This window comes from Leptopilina heterotoma, unplaced genomic scaffold (genome assembly GCF_015476425.1).
Source record: "Leptopilina heterotoma isolate Lh14 unplaced genomic scaffold, ASM1547642v1 Lhet_228, whole genome shotgun sequence".
NCBI classification, from domain to species: Eukaryota; Metazoa; Arthropoda; class Insecta; order Hymenoptera; family Figitidae; genus Leptopilina; species Leptopilina heterotoma.
The window spans coordinates 4406007-4428864 of record NW_025110946.1 but is presented as its reverse complement, the minus strand read 5'-3'; the positions used below and the strand labels follow the sequence as shown (position 1 = coordinate 4428864).

The window sequence follows — 22858 nt, the reverse complement described above, 5'->3', positions numbered from 1 at the left end:
ACCCATTTTTTTTTTTTTTTTTTTTTTTTTTTTTTTTTTTTTTTTTTTTTTTTTTATTGTTTATACTCCTGCCCTATTGGCCTTACGCACTTCGACAAGAGTCCCCGAGAAATACTTTTTTGGATTTAGCATAACCATTCTACTTTAGAAATCCAGTCCACCCATTTTTGAAGGAATGAAAAAAATTTTTTAACATAAAATTTATGGAAACTCAAATTTTTTTTTGTTTATATTTTGAAAGACGATAAAATTTTGAAAAGAATAAGACCTCACAGAAGTCATTTGGCAAATATTTTTTCAAGATATTCTTAAAAAATCGTTATTTTCAATGTTTTACAAAAATTTGAATAACTTCTAAAATAATGAACGCTTTTTAATAATCTAAGGCTTATTGAAAAGGTCATTTTCTACGGAATAAGAATTACTTATAGGCATTAACCTGTAATTTTTTTCTTGGAATAAGCATGACGTCAAAGTTGGACAAAAAAATTAGAAAAATTTGAAATAAATTTTTTGTACTAAAAACTATTCTAGAACATATATAAAACATGATATGGTGTAGATTCTTCAAGAAAATTTAATAAAAAAATATGTTTGAATTTCAAAAATTATTTTTCTTTTAATAATATTGTTTCAAATTTTTTGAATTTTTTTGTCCAACTTTGACGGCATGCTTATTCCAAGTAAAAAATTACAGGTTAATGCCTATAAGTAATTCTTATTCCGTAGAAAATGACCTTTAAAATAAGCCTAAGATTATTAAAAAGCGTTCATTATTTTAGAAGTTATTCAAATTTTTGTGAAACATTGAAAATGACGATTTTTAAGAATATCTTCTACAAATTTTGGCCAAATGACTTCTGTGAGGTCTTATTCTCTTCAAAATTTTATCGTCTTTTAAAATATAAACCAAAAGAAAATTTAGTTTTCATGAATTTTATGTTAAAAATTTTTTTCATTCCTTTAAAAATGGGTGGACTGACAATTTCGGACGGTACTGTACTTAATTGAAAATATTGAATTTTAAAAAATTAGAAGCTATTTTTCATTAATTTTCATTTTTAAATTTACATTTAAAGAATTTTCATGAAATTTATGATAATTCAATAATTATCAAAATTTACAATGAAAATTCTTCAAAAGTTGATTTTCAAAAATTGTAACAAAATACTTGAAAGAAATAATTGTTTTCAATTGTTTTAAAAAATGATTCAAGAATAATTTTTAAAAAATTTGTTATAGTTTTTTTTCGCACTATAAAATGAAATAATTTGCATTTTATACTAAAAGATGAGGTATTTTGTTGCAATTTTTGAAAATAAATCGAAAAATGGCTCAATTTTCTTAATTTATACCTACCAAAAAAATTTGTTTTCTGTCATTTCCCTGATTTTACTTTTTCACCTTTTGCACCCTTTTTGTTAAATTGTCTCTACTTCATTTATTTGGTTGTTTTTTTAATTTATCAAAATGTCAGCTTGCCCGTATATTGAAATATTAAAAACTGTTTATTTTGACTGGCCAAATAGAGTCCCTTTTTTATTTGGCCTGATTTAGATATTAATTGTATATTTTTTTAGATACACTGACCAAATAAGAAAACTAACTTATTCTGCCAGTTCACTGGCAGAATATTTAAACCACCTTATTTTGACAGTTAACTGGCCGAATAGACACTCCGTTAATAAAATTAAAGTAATAATTTGATAATTTAGCTATCTTCCTTTTTTACAAATTTATATAATTTCTTTGTATCAAGCAAGTAATTATTTTAAATTAATAATATTAAATTAATAATTCCATTTTGTAATATAGAAAAATAAATTAAGCTAATACTTCATTTTCTTGTTTAACACAGTTAATAAAAGTTAATTTTCCATCAATACGTTATTTATAACCTGATCAAATTGTTTTGTTTAAAAATTTTACATTCTTTTGTGAAAAAAATTTTTATCAAGTGAACAATTCTATTTTTTTACTTAAATATGATGTGATGAAAATAATTAAAATATACTGTTTCTGAAATTGTAAATTACACCTGCTTCTACAATGAATTAAATATTTCTTTTTTGCTCAACTGTGCAAAGTATAAAATTAAAAATTTAGTTAATTTTAATTTTTCTTTTTACGAAATAGAATAATAATAAATAATAAAATTATAAAATAATAATAATACATTGCAAATAAAAAAATATATACCTAAATAAAAAAATTTATTATATATTATTATATATCAATATAATATAATATGACCAAGTGTTAAATTCAATAGCATACACAATATGAATAATAATATATAATTAATTGTTAAAAAAATATTGATTAATCTATTAATTATTATATATTTATACGCCTATATAAAAGAATATAAAATATAGGTAATATAGGTAATATGAATATAATATAAATGTAATCTCATATTATATAAACAAAAATTATTATAATTATATAGATTTATATATACAAATATCAGTAATAATTATTTATTAATTAATAATCTTTTTCTGCAAATTTAATTTGCAAATGAAATTACAACTTGAAACTCAGTAAAATCTAAATTACAATATTTGATTAATTTGTAAATAACACAGGCCTGCATCATTTTGAGATAATGAATGCGACTAGGTGCTTCCGAAGGCAAATTTTGCCCTGAACACGAATCCGAGGTCCAAAATGCTCCATCACGTCAAGTTTTTTAAAAAAATGGGGTTGAAACACCTAAAAACATCGTTTTTGGCACTTTTTGAAAAATTGTGGGGCAAAATCCTGACGTGATAAAAATTTCGCTATCATCAGAAATTAAAGCTTAATTCAAGCCCTTTCAAATGAACCCTCAGCCGATTAATATCCTTCAACCCTTAAAGCAGGGGGTGTGTTTTTGTCCAGGGGTGCGAAAACTTTAAAATACATATCCAAAAAAAAATTATTTAAGGGATTTTTTAAGGGTTGTGAATTGAGAAAAATTTTGAAGCTATAGGTTTAAGTACACGGCTACCCCTAAAAAACCCCCTTAAATAATTTTCTTTGTATATGTATTTTAAAGTTTTTGCACCCCTGGACAAAAATACACCCCCTGCTTTAATGGTTGAAGGATATTAATCGGCTGAGGGCTCATTTGAAAGGGCATGAATTAAGCTTAAATTTCTGATAATAGCGAAATTTTTATCACGTCAGGATTTTGCCCCACAATTTTTCAAAAAGTGCCAAAAACGCTGTTTTTAGGGGTTTCAACCCCATTTTTTTCAAAAACTTGACGTGATGGAGCATTTTGGACCTCGGATTCGTGTTCAGGGCAAAATTTGCCTTCGGAAACACTTTGTCGCATTCATTATCCCGAAAAAAAGTTTCATTTTGCAGGCCTGTGTAATTAATCAAATTATAGTTAATTTGAATATATAAGTGATATATAAATTATACATAAAATATATAAAAATATACAATTATTTAATTATATAATATAAATATGTACATATTTTCAACAATATCAATTAATTTTGTATATAAAATAAAAAAATAGTATTTAAAAATGGTTTATTGAAATTATATCTGAAAAAATTAAGTTCTATCATTTTAACAATATTAATTATTTTTATTATTAAATACTTTGTAGTAATTGCACTAAATGATAAATGTGCGTATTTATTAATTATTTATGTTATTTAAAACCCGAAAATAATTTAAAAGTTTGTTAATATTATTTTCTACTTTTTATCAGCTTTTGCTTCCTCATAAAGGAAGCCTTATAGTGATGTCGATTTCCGAATTTTTTAGAACCAATTATTTTTACAAATTTTTTAAGTGTAGTATACATAATTCGTCGAGAGGAACAAATGTCCGGATGTATGTGTGTATGTATGTGTGTGTGTATATGTATGTGTGTGTGTGTGTATGTCACCGATTCTTGTGGACAAATTTTCTCTTACACGTCTTGATGGATTTTGATAAAATTTTGTAGGTGTATTACGGTCATGAATACCAAAAATCAGACAGAAGGATTTTCAAAAATATCTAAAAAAAAATTTTTTTTCAACAATTTTTTAATTTTTGAAAAAATTAATTTTTGGATTTTTTGAAATAACTTTCTTCTATATTAAAATTTTTATTAATTGTTGTCAAAATTGCATTTCTGACATAAAAACGAATCGATTCATGTATATAAAGTATATACTTTATCAAAATTTATAGAATTAATAAGTATTTTAATTTTTCACAAAAAATTGAAATTTTGTATTTTTTGACATTTTATCATAACACTTTAAAATAATTATTCTAAAATAAAAAATTAAACAATTGGTATATATTATATTGAGGAAGCTTAATGATCATAAAATGAACAACTTGTTTATATTATTTCGCAATGCATTGTATATACTTACATAGGACAAAGATACTATCAGCGACAACTGGTGGCCATTTTTAACACATTGGACACTCTGCAACTTATTCGAGTCACCCCCGTAATCTCACCTAATGTTTATTATAGGTTATTTAGGAGGTTATGTATGTTCAAGACTAAAGAGAAAAATGTTCAGTATTAATGCCATGTTTATATTATTGAAATAAAAAATTTTAATGAAATATTTTTAAATTTAACCTTAGATTTTTGTATTTAATTTTTTACAATATATTTATCATAAATAATCCTTCAAAAACGCACGAGACCCGCATTTTACTCTCATACATTATGCACCTTTATGACATGCGAGTGTAATGGGTCTCATATGAGGACGCATCTGTCTGCATCAGTGAAGGCACGAGTGCGAAAAGAAACCTCATACATGCGAGCGATATGAGACGCATATCAATCTCAAATTGTTATCTGGGTGATTGCTGATTACAAAGTCGTGTTAGTCAATTTTTAAGAATGCCAACTGTTAAAAAAATCATTTTTGACGGCTAATTTAGTTTGTTGTCAGCAATATCAGCGAAAAACATGATTTTTGGAAATTTACCCCCACTTTTCTCAAAATCCTGACGTGATGGGAGGTTTTTGTTGCAAGATTCGGATTCAGTGCACCAAATACTGCGGGAAATGACTTCTCGATCTCAGACAATGGAAATTTTTATTTTTTTGCAGGCTTGTGTAATCGACGAGACATAAATGGCTGACTTGTCAGAGTTACCAAAAACTATAGTTGGAGACCAGGTACCTTACAATTGTGAAGAACGCCTGGGCAGTTTATTAATTGATTACAAAGAAAAATCGGAAAATCCAAACTACCCCTTTTTAATTAAAAAGAAAAATGGAGACTATCGATTATGCGTCGATTACCGCTTTTTAAATAAACTAATTACTATTCAAGAACACTTTCCAGGGGAGGTAATCCTTAGATGCGGTTAGCGAAGACCATAATTAGCTGATATTTGCGTTTAAATAAATGTTTTTCGGGACATGTGAAATCGAGTATTTGGGTTATAGGGTTAGTGTCGAAGGGATTAAACCGAGTCGTGATCATGTAAAAACTTTAATAGAGTATCCTATTCCAAAGAGTGTATCTCAAGCGCAAATGTTCTTAGGCCTTGTTAGTTACGTACGAAAATTAATATTTAATTATGCGATAATAGCAAAACCGCTGTATGATTTTTTGAAATAGGGAGCCGAGTTTATTTTCGAGGAACCTTAATTACGCGCTTTCGAGATATTGATTGATCGAATGATGACAGAACCCGTTTTGTCGATTTATAATAGAACTGCCTATATGGAATTGCACACACATGGAAGCAGCTTGGGATTTGGAGCGATACTTTTCCAAAGGCAAAAGGATGGTTAACTGCATAATATTTATTATTATAGTCGATATACTAGTAAGAACGAATGTAGATATCACAGCTATGAGCTCGAGCTGTTAGCTATTTTTTATTCGTTGAAACATTTTTGTGTTTACCTTCTAAGAACCTCATTCGTAAGTAAAACATATTGCAACGCCGTAAAATTAATTCTAAAAAAGAAAGATATAGTTTCCGTATAAATAGATGGGCCTTAGTTTTAAAAGAATTTAACTTTAATGTCGAAATTATATACAACCAACGAATATGATAGCACAAGTGATTAGAGCGTGTCATGGTGAGATGGGTCACATAGGGGTGGAAAAGACAGTCGAATTCGTTTTGAGAACTTATTCGTTTCCGGAGTTAAGAAAAAGAATTAAAGAATACGTGGGAAATTGCCTTAAGTGTATCACTTTTTCTGTTCGCTCAGGAAAATCAGAAGGAGAGTTACATTTATGGGATAGAGCTAAGAGACCATCCTAGAAGCAAGTTTTGTCGACCACTATGGACCTCTCAAAACATCGAGTTTAGGATACAAGTATATCTTTTTAATAATTAATGTTTATAGTAAATTTGTAGTCTTTCATTCTGTTAAAACTACGAGCGCGAAAGAAATGATAAGTAAAGTAGAGAATTATATGCACCACTATGGAAAATCGAGAAACTTAATTTCAGATCGAGGAACTTGTTATACGTCCGACTAATTTAATCATTTCAACAAAAAATACGAGATTAAACATATAAAAATTGCGATTGGAACACCACGTGCGAATGGATATTCCGAATATTGTAACCGAACCTGGAGTGAATCACAAATTATTACCAAAAAGAAAAGGACCTTATGAGATTAACTTTCTTAATATCATAAGTTCCTTTTCTTTTTGGTAATAATTTGTGATTCACTCCAGGTTCGGTTCTACGTAATGATCGATATTTAGTTCAAGATATAGAAGGTTTCCAAATTAGGAAAGACTAGGTGCAGTTGTTACAATTTTGATAAAAACAGTTACTGTGATTGGAGTTTAACTCTAATTTGTTTGGTCAAACGATTAAATCAAAGGTATATTATCTAGTTTTAAGAAGCCATAATTGATTTAGCTCTATATCTATTATTTAATTAACCCATTAAGGACCAGACGGACGAGAAATTTCAATTGATTTTGAGGACTTCGTTTTTTATTAAAATGCATATAAAAATATTGGCACATACCAATTTTAATGTAAAATTTACTGCTCTTTCAGATTCTACTGATTAAATTTGTAAATACCAAATTGTTAAAAAGTTATAAACAATTTTTTTCAAAAAAACACGATTTTTCGAGAAAAAATTTTAATTTTAGTCGTATTTTCACCGGAAAAAAACCGGTAGATACTCTCAAGAGCTCAAAATATCGCGTTCATGGACTTGTTACTCGGGGGTTCTTGGGGTCGCTGTTTACGAATATGATGTTAGTTTTTAAAAATTCAAAATGGCGGATCCATTATGGCGGAGAAGTTTTGGAAAAATTTATTGGATTCACTTGAAACTCGCTACTCGCGGGTTTTTGGGGTCGCTGATTACGAATATGATGTCAGTTTTCAAAAACTTAATATGGCGGTCGAGTTTTGTAAAAATTCATTTAATTCACCTGAAACTCTCTATTCGGGGGTTTTTTGGAGACTCTGATTACGAATATGATGTCAGTTTTCGAAAATTTAAAGTAGCAGATCCTATATGGCGGGCGGTGTTCCAATTAACCTAAAACTTTTTTCTTGTCGGTTTTCAAGGTCGCTGATTACGAATCTTATGTCAGTTTTTTAAACTTTAAGATGGCGGATCCAATATGTCGATTAATTTTTATAAACTTATCTAATTACCCTGAAACTTCTTACTTGGGGGAACGAAAAATTTTAAGGGGACCGTACACCACTTTTGTGTGTTTTTTCAACATTTATTTTTTCATAGTTAAATGTATCAAAACACTGGGCACTTTTCACACATATTTACACACATATTGAGGATTAAGAAAAAAATATTTTTTTTATTTATTCAGCCATTCATGAAGACAAAATTGCGGCTGAAGTGATTGTCCGGAAAAAACTGGTTGACACGATATCTCTGCTTCAAAATGTCTGAAACGAAAAATCCAAAGAATTTCTTAAAATATATGTCAGTGGCTATGGCATGAACCACAACCAACATTCTACATCCATTTTTAACCCCATTTTTCACCGCTTTAGGGGTGAAAAAGGGGTAAAAAAATTTCAAAACGCCGCCATTTACACATGTTTTTCAAATTCATTTTTTGTGGTTCATGCCATAGCCACTGACATATATTTTAAGAAATTCTTTGGATTTTTTGTTTCAGACATTTTGAAGCATAGATATCGTGTCAACCAGTTTTTTCCGGACAATCACATCAGCCGACATTTTGTCTTCATGAAGGGCAGAATAAATAAAAAAAATATTTTTTTCTTAATCCTCAATATGTGTGTTAATATGTGTGAAAAGAGCCCAGTGTTTTGATACATTTAACTATGAAAAAATAAATGTTGAAAAAACACGCAAAAGTGGTGTATGGTCCCCTTAATGTCATCTATTTCATTTGAAACTTGTTACACCGGGGTTTTTGTCGTTGCTGATTATGAATATAATGTCAGTTTCCAAATCAGTGACCCCGAAAACTCCCAAGTAAGAAGTTTCAGGGTAATAAGATTATTTATAAAAGTCATCCCAAAAACCCTCGAGTGACACTTTGATCTAATTCGACATTTTAACCCTTAAAGCTCACTCTTACGAATCCATCATTAAACCGCACAATGGGTGTGCGACACCCGGGGACTTTACAGTGAGTTCCCTAAGCTGGAACAGGATATTATCTTTTATAAAAATTATCTTATGTAGCTCAGTACATCTATTTTGAAGAAAAATAGGTTTCATAATAATTTATTTAATCTTAATAACTATAAAAGAAATTTTTTAAACTATTAAAATTACCTTAAACCGATAACTGGGCGTCATCCACATAGAACTTTTTCGCCGTAAACTTCATAAAGTTATCAAATACACAAAGACACTTAGGAGAATAATTTCACTCACGGAATATAAAGTTAAGTACAAAATGTACCGTCCAATAGCGATACATGTTCAATTTTTACGAATTTAAACGAGATATTAGAGTAAAAAGCTAGAATATTGGTGTCTCACAAGCAGGGTGCGCTTTAAGGGATAAATGTTTCAAAACTGACATCATATTCGTCATCAGCTACCCCAAGAACCCCCGAGTAGAGTTTTAGGTGAATCCAATTAATTTTTACAAAACTCGTCCGACATATTGGATCCGCCATTTAAAATTTTTGAAAACTAGCCTCATATTCGTAATCAGCGACCCCAAAAACCTGCGCGTAGCGAGTTTCAAGTGAATCCAATAAATGTTTACAAAACTTTTTCGCCATATTGGATCCGCCATTTTGAATTTTTGAAAACTAGCCCCATAGTCGTAATCAGCGACCCTAAAAACCCCCGAGTAGCATGTTTTATGTGAATCCAATAAATTTTTACAAAACTTGTCTGCCATATTGGATTCGCCATTTTGAATTTTTGAAAACTAGCATCATATTCGTAAACAGCGACCCCAAGAACCCCCGAGTAACGAGTTTTAGAGGATTTCAGTGACTTGAAAAAGTTGGAGCACTATGTTTCATGTGAGCCATTTTTTTAGTTTTAGCCGCCATATTAGCGTCCGCCATTTTGAAAAAAAAATTGGTCACTTCAAGGTAATACATTCTTTTTTCCGGTAAAAATACTCCTGAAATCAAATTTTTTTCTGGAAAAAACGTTTTTTTTGAAAAAATTGTTTATAACTTTTTAACAATTTTGTATAAACAAATTTTAACAGCAGAATCTGAAAGAAGAGTAAATTTTACATTAAAAATGGTATGTGCCAATTTTTTATATGCATTTTTATAAAAGACGAGGTCCTCAAAGTCTATTGAATTAAACTATATTGAATTCAAATTTTTCGTCCGTCTGGTCCTTAATGGGTTAACTGGAATCATTTAAGTGACAGCGTGTAAATTGTAACAACTGCACAAAGTGAATGTCGGTTGTTACAATACCAAAAATAATCTATAAAATTTCTACATTGAAGACAAATAATTTTTTATAACCATTTTTATTAATTATTTATAATTTTTGGCTCAACGTAATAGTACGTGACAGTTATATAGAGATGGCAGCATTAATATTGTTTCGAAATGAAAGAAACTTAAAAATGTTTTTTTTTATTAATTTTGAAGACGAATTTAGAAAAACCATGAGATTTTTTATAAAAAAAGAGTGTAATTACATTTTTGACAAATATTTTACATTTCAAACGAATCTGCTGAATTTTGTAAAAAAGATGCGTTCTCATTATCACTTGTAACAACTGCACAACAGGTACATTTTTTACAATAAAACACTTTATTAAAAAAGTATAGGTACATTAAATGTGGTCAACCAAGGCAGTTTTTTAAAGCTTCATCCTCATAGAATTGATATTAAAAATCTACTTTGTTAAGTATAAAGGTCTATTAATTATTTAAAAATCTCTATAACTAACTGTTTCTGAGATATTCCATTTGTAACAACTGCACAGCGTAACAACCGCACCTCGTCTACCTCACTCAAAACCCTTATAGTAGCGTTTTTAGTTCTGATAATTTGGAACCATGGAATTGTCAAGCATTGTATTTAAGTCACTGCCAAGATGATTGGATCAATCATTAGTCAGGATAGGCCAAACTGTAGCTTTTTATCGTGTTACATGCATTCTACCTCCCGAATATCAATAAAAACTCGAAAATAACTTCTTTTTTGTGTTATTTAATATACGTGATCGTTCAATATTCACAAACAATAACAATTTCTCATCCTAGGGGCAACAAACAAATTTATCTTGTATTAGGAAGCGTTCACAAATGATGTCACGCAATTTTTTTGAGATTTTCGACACCCCCCTCTGTCACGCAATTTCACATGTAAAAAATACATTGTGTCACGTTTAGTAACCCCCCCCCCCTTCTCCAAAAGCTTGACCTGATTTGTAAATACTTCCTTAGCAGTCCAGTGCTTGCTGAAACAAATCCAAAAAAATCAGGAATTAAAGATGATTGCATTTTTAACAGTATAATTGTTTTTTATTTTATACATAATTTCTTTATAGAAATACTGCGCTATATTTTAGAGGATAGTTGTCAATATGACACCTTGCTTTAATTTTAAGACATCTTATTTACGATCTGAAACTTATTACTGTAGATGAATTAAATCAAAGAATGAGGTCTTTTTCTAATGGAAAATCTGTTATATTAATAAACCACAAGAATTATCAGAATATTAAATAAAAAATAGATGCTTAGTGATGGCAGCATCGGAAATGCTATCCTTGGTTAGAAATCTATGTCTCCTCATTGGTCATTAAGTACCCCAAGATACTGAGTATTCTAATTTCCTAAAAATGATTAAAAGTATTTTTGAAATTGTTGTCAGTCCAGTATTCATGTTCAAACTCCCAAACTTTTAAGTATTTAAAATTTTATTATGCAACTCAGGGGTATTATGGTCACCTTATCTACCTGTACAGGCGCATGTTAAGTTTCTCCATATAACATAGCTGGTCAATAAAGTGCCTATTATTGCCCTAGGGCAATAATGTGTCCCCAATAATGGACATTTTATTGACCTTCTGTGTAATATGGAGAAACTTAACATGCACCGTCACAGGTAGCATAGAGTGACCATAATACGTCTTTGTTGCATAAAGTATAGTATGCAACATGGGAGGTAACCTCGTTTATGTGTTTCGCTCAATATTGAAGAACTCGTCTTCGCTCGTGTTACGACATTGTTGCATAATGTACTATTAATACAGAGTATTTGAGTTTACATAGCGAATTATTTCCAGGAAAATTAAGGTCGAAGCAACATTTTTACTGTATTATTGTAAAGTAATTATTAACGTAGTCCCACTTTGGAATATTAATTGCATACGTAACATCGCATGTCAGTATTAGTCGTGTCAATGTTTGTCGTACTATTGCTTTAAAGCATCAATTCTTGCTCAACTATCGTCTACTTTTTAACGAATCATCTCAAAAAGTCTTAACTATTGACAATGTTAAAAAAGTAACTCCGGAAATGTTACCAAATATCAATGAATTTTATCATTTGTTATCGACTCAATAATCTGCTAATCATTTTCAAGCATTTAAAATCTACAATAGAGGAAACTTTTCTTGGCATGTATTTTTATCCACAGAATTCACGGAAAGTAAAATTATTACAATTCACAAATTGCGTGACAGATACTGTTATATTAAAAACATTGGATGTGAATTTTCAATTTTATTGATTAGAAAAAATAGTTGTGATTTTTTAATTATATAAATTATTCTAAAAGTTATGTTTTACATGGAATTAAGATAATAAAGATTATGATGGCAAATTAAACTGTTTTCTTTATTTCTTATTAGAAAAGTAAAAAATTTATATGCTTAGTATATCATTTTATTTTATAACAATTTATTTTTGAAACTTTGCTTTTGTATATCTATATAAATTTATAAAAAATATGCATATGGGTCATTCTCTGAAAAAGAACAAATTCTGAATTTTAATTTTATTTAAAAGAAAAGTTGAAAAATGACTTTTATTACTAGTCCTGTGGCAAGAGGGGGATCTTAATAAACCTATAAAATATGTCGTTACAATCTTTATTAACATTATTATTAAAAATTAATGTTTTTATTCAAAAGGGTTATGTGAAAAATTTCGCAGCAGAATGAGTTAAAAATTTATGGAAATTGCTCAAAACTAGTTTCTCAGTGATTTTTATGGTTGCTAATTACAAGTAAGGATCCAAATTTAAAAAATTCAAAATGGTGGATCTAATATGGCAGACATTTTTTGAAAAATTCATCGGATTTGCTTGAAACTCGTCACTCGAGGGTTTTAGGGGCCGCTGATTACGAATTTGATGTCATTTTTTAAAAATTCAAAATGGCAGATCTAATATGTCAAACACATTTTTTAAGGGGCCGCCCATAAATTACGTAACCCCTTTTTTAGTGAAATTTTTAACCCCTCTCCCCTATGTAACAGGTTGTAACAAAATCGTGTTACCCCCCTCTATCATTGTTACGTAGTTTTTAAAAATATTTTTTTATCAACGTTTTTCGAAACAAATTTGTTTATTACTGTTACTTTTAGTATTTATATCGTAGAATAACAATACAAAATTAAGTTGAATATATAAAAACCGGTTAGAGGAATAATTTTATTAATCATACTGAACAACCAAAAATATAACATTGATTTTTTAACAAAAATTTTATATTATTCCCAAGAATCGATTCGCGAAATGATTCAATTTTTACTTATATTGAAGTGGCGGCAAGGGACAGCTTTTAAAAAATTTATCGATTATAAAAAGATTAAGTTCCTTATAAATATTACGTAACAATGATGATTGACCCCCCCTCCCATGTAACATTTTCTCGAACCCCCCCCCCTCCCCTAAATGTGTTACGTAATTTATGGACGGCCCCCTATATGAAATCGAATTCGGCTTAAGTCACTACTAATTATTTTCGCTTTCTATCCATTATTTTTATTTATACTAGAATAATAAAGCAAATATTAATATGTAGATATATATATATATTCTTTGTAGATTACAGCTAGAACATTAAGATAATAAACTGTACCTAATGGTTTAAAGTTAATACTGTTCTTTTTACAGACTGTTGAATTTATGACAAAGAACTTTAAATACATGTCACAGAACGTAAAAGGTATCATTATTAGCGACAATAGTTAAACGCTATAATATAAGTGTTATTATTTAAGTTAACTGTACCTTAACAATATTATGGCTTTTACAGCAGCAGGCGGCAATTATGGCTGCCGCGACGGCGCAAGGTACATACATCAATCCAATGGCTGCTGCTTTAGCAGCTGGACAACTTCCACATGCGTTAAATGGTATGCCAAATGCTGTCGTCCCACCTACTTCTGGTAATTTATTTTACCTTCCAGTATTGTCCTTGCATGCAATAAGTTTGTTATTATTTTTATGAAATAGTTTAGATTTTTAATATTTTTAAAACGATTATCAGTCTTCCAAGTAAAATCAAAGTTTAAATTTTTCTAAAATTCTCTTTCTTTAATGTAGATGATTAGATTTAGACGCCCAGCACTTGCTAGTTTAGTCCAACACAACGTTTGAATACCAGTGTCTAGCCGATTAGCTTTATGAAGTCGTTTGTGGTTTTAGGGGTTTTAAAAAATCTTTAAATGAAAGGTGAAAAGATATCTATTAGAAAATATTAATTAATTATTATCCCGTACAGCACATGATATTTAACCTATATACACTACCGGCGGAAATTGTGCGACCGCTAACACCTCGAGCTATTAAAAAACACACCCGCACAAAAACATTGATAACTCCGTCAAAAATGAAGCTAGATGCTTTTTCTAAATTGTATTGGAAAGCTTATTAAATATCCAATAAAATTACACTATTTTCATTTATATTACATAAATAGGAAGCGAGATATCATGTTATAAACACAGATAAATAATTATATTTTTTTTTAATTTCTAAGCCTAACTTTGACTCCTGGCAAAATTTAGAAAAGTTGATGAAAAAAATTGTTATTTTTACAGACTATTCCTTGTAATCTAAGCTTTAAAAACAGACCAAGAACAGCAAAAAATATTAACGGGTTCTCTAATTTACCGTTGAGTTAGTTGCGCGGCAGTGAAAAAAGTGTCGAAAATGAATTTTTCCAAGTATATTCTTACTGGGATCCACTTTTTAAATATCATTATATAATAAATTAAATTAAAAAGTGAATCCCAATAAGAATGTACTTAGTAAAATTTATTTTCGACCCTTTTTTCACAGCCACGCAACTAACTCAACGGCGAATTAGAGAATATATGATTAAAAATTTTGCTTCGCACGGTCCGACTTTTTTTGTAATATATTGGGATCCCCTTAATATTTTTTGCTGTTCTTGGTCTCTATTTAAAGCTTAGATTACAAGGAATAGTCTGTGAAAGTAACAAATTTTTTCATGAACTTTTTTAAATTTTGCCAGGGGTAAAAGTCAGAGTAAGAAATTCTAAAAAAAATATAATTATTTGTCTGTGTTTATAACATGATATTTCGCTTCCTATTTATGCAATACAAATAAAAATAGTGTCATTTCATTGGAAATTTAATAAGCTTCCCAATGCAATTCAGAAAAAGCATCTTGCTTCATATTTGACGGAGTTATCACTGTTTTTGTGAGGGTGTCTTTTCTAATAGGTCGAGATGTTAGCGATCGCACAATTTCCGCCGGTAGTGTAACTAAATTACTTCCTAGTTAGATCTATATATAACTAGAATATTCCAAAGATATTTTATGAATATTCCAACAAATATTCTATTCACATAGGTTTATTACATTCTCATCACTTGATAAAGTATTAGTTTTAATCGAAAATTGACTTGCTCTAATATTATGAAGTCTGCTCGTTTTAAGAAGGAATAGTTGAACATTCGAATTTTGATTTTCTTTGTTTACAAAAAAGCGCTCAAAAACCGCTGAAAACTCTTAACAAATGTTCTGAAAACAAATTCAAATACATATGTTTACCTATTATTTAATTTGTACACTACCGTCGGGAATTATCGGTACGGCTGCACACGCACGGCCCAAAAACATACCAATCTTTAAATCACGATTTTTTTTGTAAATACAAATGTCAAAAAATTAACAAATATACCATTCTAAAGATTATTAAATTCTACGATTAATGGTACATAACTGAAAATTTTAATAATTTTTACAAAGATTGCAGCAATCGACAAATTTGACAAAAAAATTTTAAAAATACAATTTTTTTGGAAATTTTTTCAACCCCTGCACATTTTTTAAAAATTGTAGAAAAAATTTGAAACTTACATAAGTGTAATCATTCAAATTTCATCTTTAATTTAAGACCAAAAGAGTTTAAAAATCTTATTCGGTTCGTGAGATATCATTATAAACGTCCGAGCATGTTTTTTGACAAATGCATTGAATTAGTCGATTTTGAACGGTTTTTGGCTGAAAATGCTCGTCCGTTTATAATGATATCTCGCTAACCGATTAAGATTTTTGAATTCTTTTGGTCTTAAATTAAAAATGAGACTTGAATGATCACACCTATATAAGTTTCAAATTTTTTCTGCAATTTTTAAAAAATGTGCAGGGGTTGAAAAAATTTCCAAAAAAATTGTATTTTTAAAATTTTTTTGTCAAATTTGTCAATTGCTGCAATCTTTGTATAAATTATTAAAATTTTCAGTTATGTACCATTAATCGTAGAATTTAATAATCTTTCGAATGGTATAATTGTTAATTTGCTAACATTTGTATTTACAAAAAAATCGTGATTTAAAGATTGGTATGTTTTTGGGCCGTGCGTGTGCAGCCGTACCGATGATTCCCGACGGTAGTGTAGGTATGTACATATTACAATTACTCTTTATTATAGTTTACTTGATTTTCAAAGCAATTTATTCTTTCAGTTAATGAGAACTTGCTTATTTAATTAATAATGTCAGTCAATGTGCCAACTTTCACAAAAAAAGAAAGCTGATTTTTGATGATTTCAGGCAATGTGACGTGAATTTTACTCATGCTGGTGGTAGATCAAAATTTTATTTTAAAGATATGTCTCAACGATCTCAACGTCGCGTCGAGAGATAAGTTAATTAAGTAAGCAATGTGAACACGACCCTTTAACAATTTTAAAAGGTGCCAAACTTTCTGCTATGCATTCTAAACTGAATGATGTGCAATTACTTCTGTCTGATGTTATAAAAATTATTGACTCTCCTCACTCCTCAACAAACGAAACAACGTTCCATCTATCGACCTTACGTAATAGCAGGTCAACATCTTCAAATTCTTTTAGAGGGAATGCGTAACGTTGTATTATTCAAAAATAAATATGAACACGAGAATAACTTTGAGGATGATGAATTTCGTCATTTAGCTCCACTCACAAAAGTTCAATTCAAAGAACTATTAACCTTCTTAGATCCAGTTTCTCATCTTGGTGGTTTTAGGTATGTAGATCAAAAAGATCAATTAAGGTTTTTATGCAAAATGAAACAAGGGCTACCTGACGAGTTCTTAAAATAATGTTTCGCTATTTAAGCAGACAAGCGGTTCGTTTGGCCGTGGCGACCGTTTAGCAGTCCTTGATGTTACTATTTGTTCGACAAAATATTGAGTTTACTGCTATTACAAAGGAACAATATATACAACTCCACGTGAAAGAGTTCCATAACGAATTATACAATCCACAACCAGAGATTCCAAGAGTCATTTCGTTTCTCGACAGTACTTATAGTTACATTGATAAAAGCAGTAACTTTCGTACTTTGCGACAATCCTACTGCACACATAAGTGCAAACATTTACTGAAACGCGAGCTTTGCTGGTTGCTCGCGATGGCTATATTTTAAGTATTCAAGGTCCATATTTTTCAGACTATCACAACAGTGATGCATCAATGTTGCGCAATGAATTTCAACGAGACGTGAGAAATATGAGAGAATGGTTCGATGAAGAATCAATACTCATACTCCCGGTGTACCGGGATGCTACTTTATGGTCGCAATTAGGCATAAATTGGCATATGCCCTCGCTACTTGCACCTGTTTTGCAACAATTCCCTACTGAGCAAGCCAATAAAGCACAGTCAATCACAAAAACAAGGTGGATTAATGAGGCTAGAAATGGAAATATTACAACAATGTTTCCATTTTTGAAAAAGACTACTTAGTTGCAGCGTGCCATCCATTTAGGTCATTTTTACCGAATAGTAGGTGCAATCATTAATTGATTTCATCCACTGATTAAAATGAATGGAGCAACTGCAGAAAAAGCAAGAGAAATGCTTACGAAAGCTCGAGAAGTAAATGTTTTCCATTTACAAATTGGGGGTACAAATTTTACAGATTGGGGTACAAAAGTTCCAAAATAAAAGTTCCAAAGAGACAGTTCCAAAACCGGAAAGTCGAAAATTTATTGTTTTCAAAGTACAGAAGTTCCATAACCCAAAAGTTCCAATTGGAAAAAAAGTATATTGGAAAATTCAAAATCATCAAGTCAAATTAAAAAGGAAGTAATAATTTTAAAATGTATATGATAACTTATTCAGGAGATAAACAACTCCAAAGTTACAAAACATTTCACCGAAATCTTTTATCTTTTATGTATTTTGTGCGGGGGCTTTTTTTATGTTTTTTGTTGAAAATTTGTCGAAATTTGTCGAATAGTTTTGGTTAAATGAATAATGTAAATTATATGTTTGTTTTTTAATAGATTATCGGAAAAATGACAAATGAAACCCTTATTTCACTTCTGCAAAGTTTTGATGTCTTGGTTTGCAACCATCATCAGGCCACTTTATTTTAACATTTAATTTTTACAAATAAAAATAAATTATATTAAAATCACTATAAATCAAATGCGAGCAAAAAAATAAATATCAAAGAATTATATACCTAGTCATTTTTTAAAAAAATGTTAAACAAATAATTGGTTACATTTGTAACACGTCTTTAATGAATTCGCCAGAGAAATTAAAATATCGTTAAGACTGGACACTGACATTTTTCCCGAATGACAAAACAAGTCTAAAATCAGAAGGAGGCAATTCTTACATTATATACACAGAACACGTGAAGTCAATGAACTCATCAAAATAATAGAGATATAATCATTCTTTCATTTTTCCTTAGTATAAAGGAAAATAAGTATTGCTTAGAAATTGTATATCTTCTTTCTTATTGATCGTAAAATCGTTACATTTTATATATAACTTTTCAGAAATGAATTGTATTTTATAATTAGACTCTAAATCTAAAATACATTTTTTACTATTAAAATATATTAATCATATTTCTTTCTTCACATCAAAAATATTTTTCAATAATTTTTGTTTTAAAATAAAATTAAAACAGAGTTTTGAGATTTATGGCTAGACAAACTCGTATTCCACTTAATTACTATATCTACGATTACACAAATTTGAGAGTATCGTTCAATGTTCCTTTATTATCACAAAAATTTTTATATGCTGACATGTTATTTTTATTTAAAATTATCAATGGCTTAATTAATTGTCCGGATTTACTTTGTTATTCAATTTAAATGTACCTCAGACATATGCAAGTCATCCACAATTGTTAAATATTCAATGTTATAGAACTATCATGACAATTTCATGGTTAATAGATTGTGAAGGAAGGCAAATGAACTTCTATTGATTTCTTTGTCATATCACTCAAAGCATTTGTAAGCACATTGCGTTCCCACGTATATGTATACGATAATAATAATGTTAATGCTGCCATCTAAGTTTCTTGTATTATTTTTCTTACTATTGTAGTACTCTGTATAAATGGGCATTTTCCGTATATTTTTGAATAAATAAAAAACATTTTTTTAAAGTTAAATTCTATAGAAACATTTTTTAAAGTGAAATTTTACTTGTAGTTTAGCAAATTAGATGTTTTAAAATTTTCAGATTTAACTGTTTCAAAAAATTCGAAACATAAAAAATTCATATTTTTTACTTTTTTGTAACTTAATGTCACATTATCGGTAGCTAAATTTTCGAGATAAATACAACCAATTCGCCCTATAAAATTAAAAATATATTATGATATATTATTTTTATTGTGATTTTATTATATTATGATATTATTATATTTAAAATATATATTAAATATTGTTTAATATGGCAAGGCGTTCCAAACCCAACCCACAAAGCACAAAATCTTGCTGTAAGTTTGTGGTGTGGATTACACTATAGTTTGTAAGGATAGGGTTGTATACTTGTGGTAAACTTAAGGTAAACTTTAAATTTTCGCCATTACGGTAAGCTTATAAGGAAAGGTTATTGTAAGCTTACAAGTAAATGTTATTGTAAGCTTACAAGTAAAGGTTATTGTAAGTTTACAAGTAAAGGTTATTGTAAGTTTACAAGTAAAGGTTATTGTAAGCTTAAATGGTAAGCTTTGGTAAGGTTACTATAAAGTTGTAAGGTTGTAGTAAGTTTACTAAATAAGGTAAATCTTTACAAAATAATTTATAATATAATTAAAAAATAAATAAAAAATTTTTTAAACAAATTTTTGGTCTTGCTCTATTTTGGAAATCTAACAAGCCGTTGAAAATCTTGAAAACAAATTTGGGAGGACTGGGATTCGAACCCGGGATCGACGCGCATAAACCTAACATCCTAACTAACTGAACTAAGTGGGGAACTGACAAAGAAAAAATCAATTTTGCTTTTAAAAAGTTAGTCATCTTCTTGGTTCACCTTAAAAACAAAATTGATTTTTTCTTTGTCACACGGAAAGAAATCTGGTAAAATAATATCATTTAAGAAACCGATAGAGTTTTAGGATCAATAGTCCAATAGAATTTAACCATCTAACGCGACTAATATTAATATGAAAACATGAAAATATTCTAAAAGAGCTGCGATAGAAAGAAAGCAAAAGCCAGTTGTAAAATTTCCATCTATTTGATGTGAAAAATGCTCGTAGGCCTTATTATAGTTTCATCACAAGTCACCTGTTACTATTCCATCGGCCACCACTATTTTTCAGGCCGAGTTTGTACAACACAAACTAACCTTTATATACCTGCATGAACACATACACAAAAGCAATACATTGGCTGACGGCGCGGAACGAAACGTTTAACGCGCATGCCTTCTCAAGCTCTTGAATTGAATTAAAAAATTTTCGCTATTCAAATTGTACACAATTTTTCTTTTTACAGAATTAAATTAACACGTTTTATTGAACGCAATTTATACATTATAATCATTTTGTAATATTACTTTTAACTAAACACTGTTTAAATGAAATGTACTAAGTACATACAAATAAATCTTTAAAAAAAGTAAAGTGAATATTTGCATAAGTTTAATTGTACAGAGTTTAATTAACTAAAAGGAATATTATTATTATTTTTTTTTTATTGTTTATACTCCTGCCCTATTGGCCTTACGCACTTCGACAAGAGTCCCCGAGAAATACTTTTTTGGATTAAGCATAACCATTCTACTTAGAAATTTTCTATATATTAACCTAATTTGCGTCTACAGCCGACTTTATTAGGAGTACTCGCATTACGCCTGGACCACCCGTCAATGGGTTTTCTCGCCAGAGAAGAGGGAAACTGTAGAAAACCTCTCCTGAGTACAACTGGTTTATCGACAGTCGAGTTCTAATGGTGTGTACCGGACAATAATCGACGGTGCACATCACTATACCTCGACGTCAATCCTCCCGCTAAGATTGTCTCACGTGCCGGAAAAATACCAAGCCAAGTGGGCGCGAACCAAGGGTACTTATACCCTTGGTCCTTAAACGACCACCAACGCCAGGCATCTATCCGACTGAGCCAATCTGTCGGTTTAAAAGGAATATTATATTTTAATAATAGACTATTGATTGATCGCAGTTTGAATGAATAGATGTTGATTTTATAATAGATGGAATTTTTAAATACAGTTTAACTATATAAAATAATCGTTATTTATATTATTACCTATGTCAATACAATTTGCACAGTCACATCGAAAAGAAATATTAATCTTAATGTAATACAAGGTAATATCACATATGTCATGAAAAAATTTACAGATTTATAATCTAATAATTAATGTATCGATCTAAATTACTATTTCAATGCAATTTTGTAAGTGACATTCATTACAAACAATTTTTTGTTTAAATAATAAGAATGTAACTGAAAAAAAATATTATAGATAATCTGAATTTTCTAAACTGGTAAAAACACAAATTCTTACGTTTCGCAGACAATTATTTTAAAAGATTATACGTCATATCTTGTAGCAACGTATTCTACATTTTTTTTCTTTATATATAAACACGGTAGCAAATCGGGAATTGATTTTATGTTAATTAATTTATTCGATTTAAGAACGTTAGAATTTACTATGTAAGAGTGATAATAACTGTCGAAATAAAGTGTTTCGTATTCAAAAATGTAGAAGAAAATATCATCGTGGTGATATATTTCTTCAATAATGCTAAACGTAGGTACTTTTTATGTTATTTCAGATACAAATATAGTTCCTCTTGAAAATCTTTCACCTGTAATTTCAACGTAGTTTAGAGTGGTTACAGGAAATTCTTCCTTTATGTCTGGACAGATTCTTCTAAAATCCCTGATACTAATATTCCTTTTGACAAGTCCAAGGACATATTTACTATTCACATTTTGACACATTTTCTGCATATAGCAAAGTTGAAGTTGATGACGTATAGCTATTGTGTAAGGTAAGTAAGTATTTGATGTAGTGACAATAGCTACTTCTTTGAGCTTTTTGTTTTTCCTTTCGAACATCATAGAAGAAAAATGAATAATAGGACCATTTTCAAGCATTATACGAACATAATGAGTTAAGAAGTGATTTTTTGGTTTTAAATCGCCAAAAAGTTCTATGTACAAAAAATTATGTTTTTGAATCAGTTCTCGCAGATTTAAAATTTCACCTCTACTTAAGATGGGAGAAGTAAGAACGCCAACCATTTTTCGCAAATAGCGGTATAATTTCCAACCTCTATGCTTTGGAGGAATTAAATCCCCAATTATAAGGCCTAAATATCGGCAAAGGCATAACATTTCTGAAGCCGACTGTTTCAATTTTAATTTTTGACCACCCTTGTCTTGCAAACTTGCAGACTTAAAACTTTTTCTTTAATAAGTGATTGCAGAATTTTTCCTACTGTGAAAATTGCAACACCTTCACAAATATCATGCATGAAATCGACTGATTGGTTTTCCATGATATGAAAATTATTTAACGAGTTAAACGTACACAATTCTTTGATGCCTGTTAGAGAAAAACTGTTTGTAAGCAAATCTTTTTCATATGATTCAACATTTCTTAACAAATTTTTATCTTCGATAGTCATTTTTTTGCATTAAGAAAGAGTCGCGTTATAAATTCGACAATAAAAGTTTGAAT

At 29.5% G+C, this 22858-nt stretch overlaps 1 protein-coding gene across 15 annotated transcripts in view; it reads left to right on the top strand.

Moving 5' to 3' along the window:
- Positions 1-22858, top strand: part of LOC122502398 (CUGBP Elav-like family member 4) — an 829562-nt gene that overhangs the window by 630200 nt on the left and 176504 nt on the right. For 12 of the 15 annotated variants that reach the window (XM_043612426.1, XM_043612419.1, XM_043612422.1 and 9 more), the window contains one exon: positions 13675-13807. In XM_043612426.1, the coding sequence (XP_043468361.1) occupies positions 13675-13807 (133 nt within the window). The remainder of the gene's footprint in view (positions 1-13674; positions 13808-22858) is intronic. The other 3 variants (XM_043612431.1, XM_043612424.1, XM_043612423.1) reach the window with 1 other exon arrangement.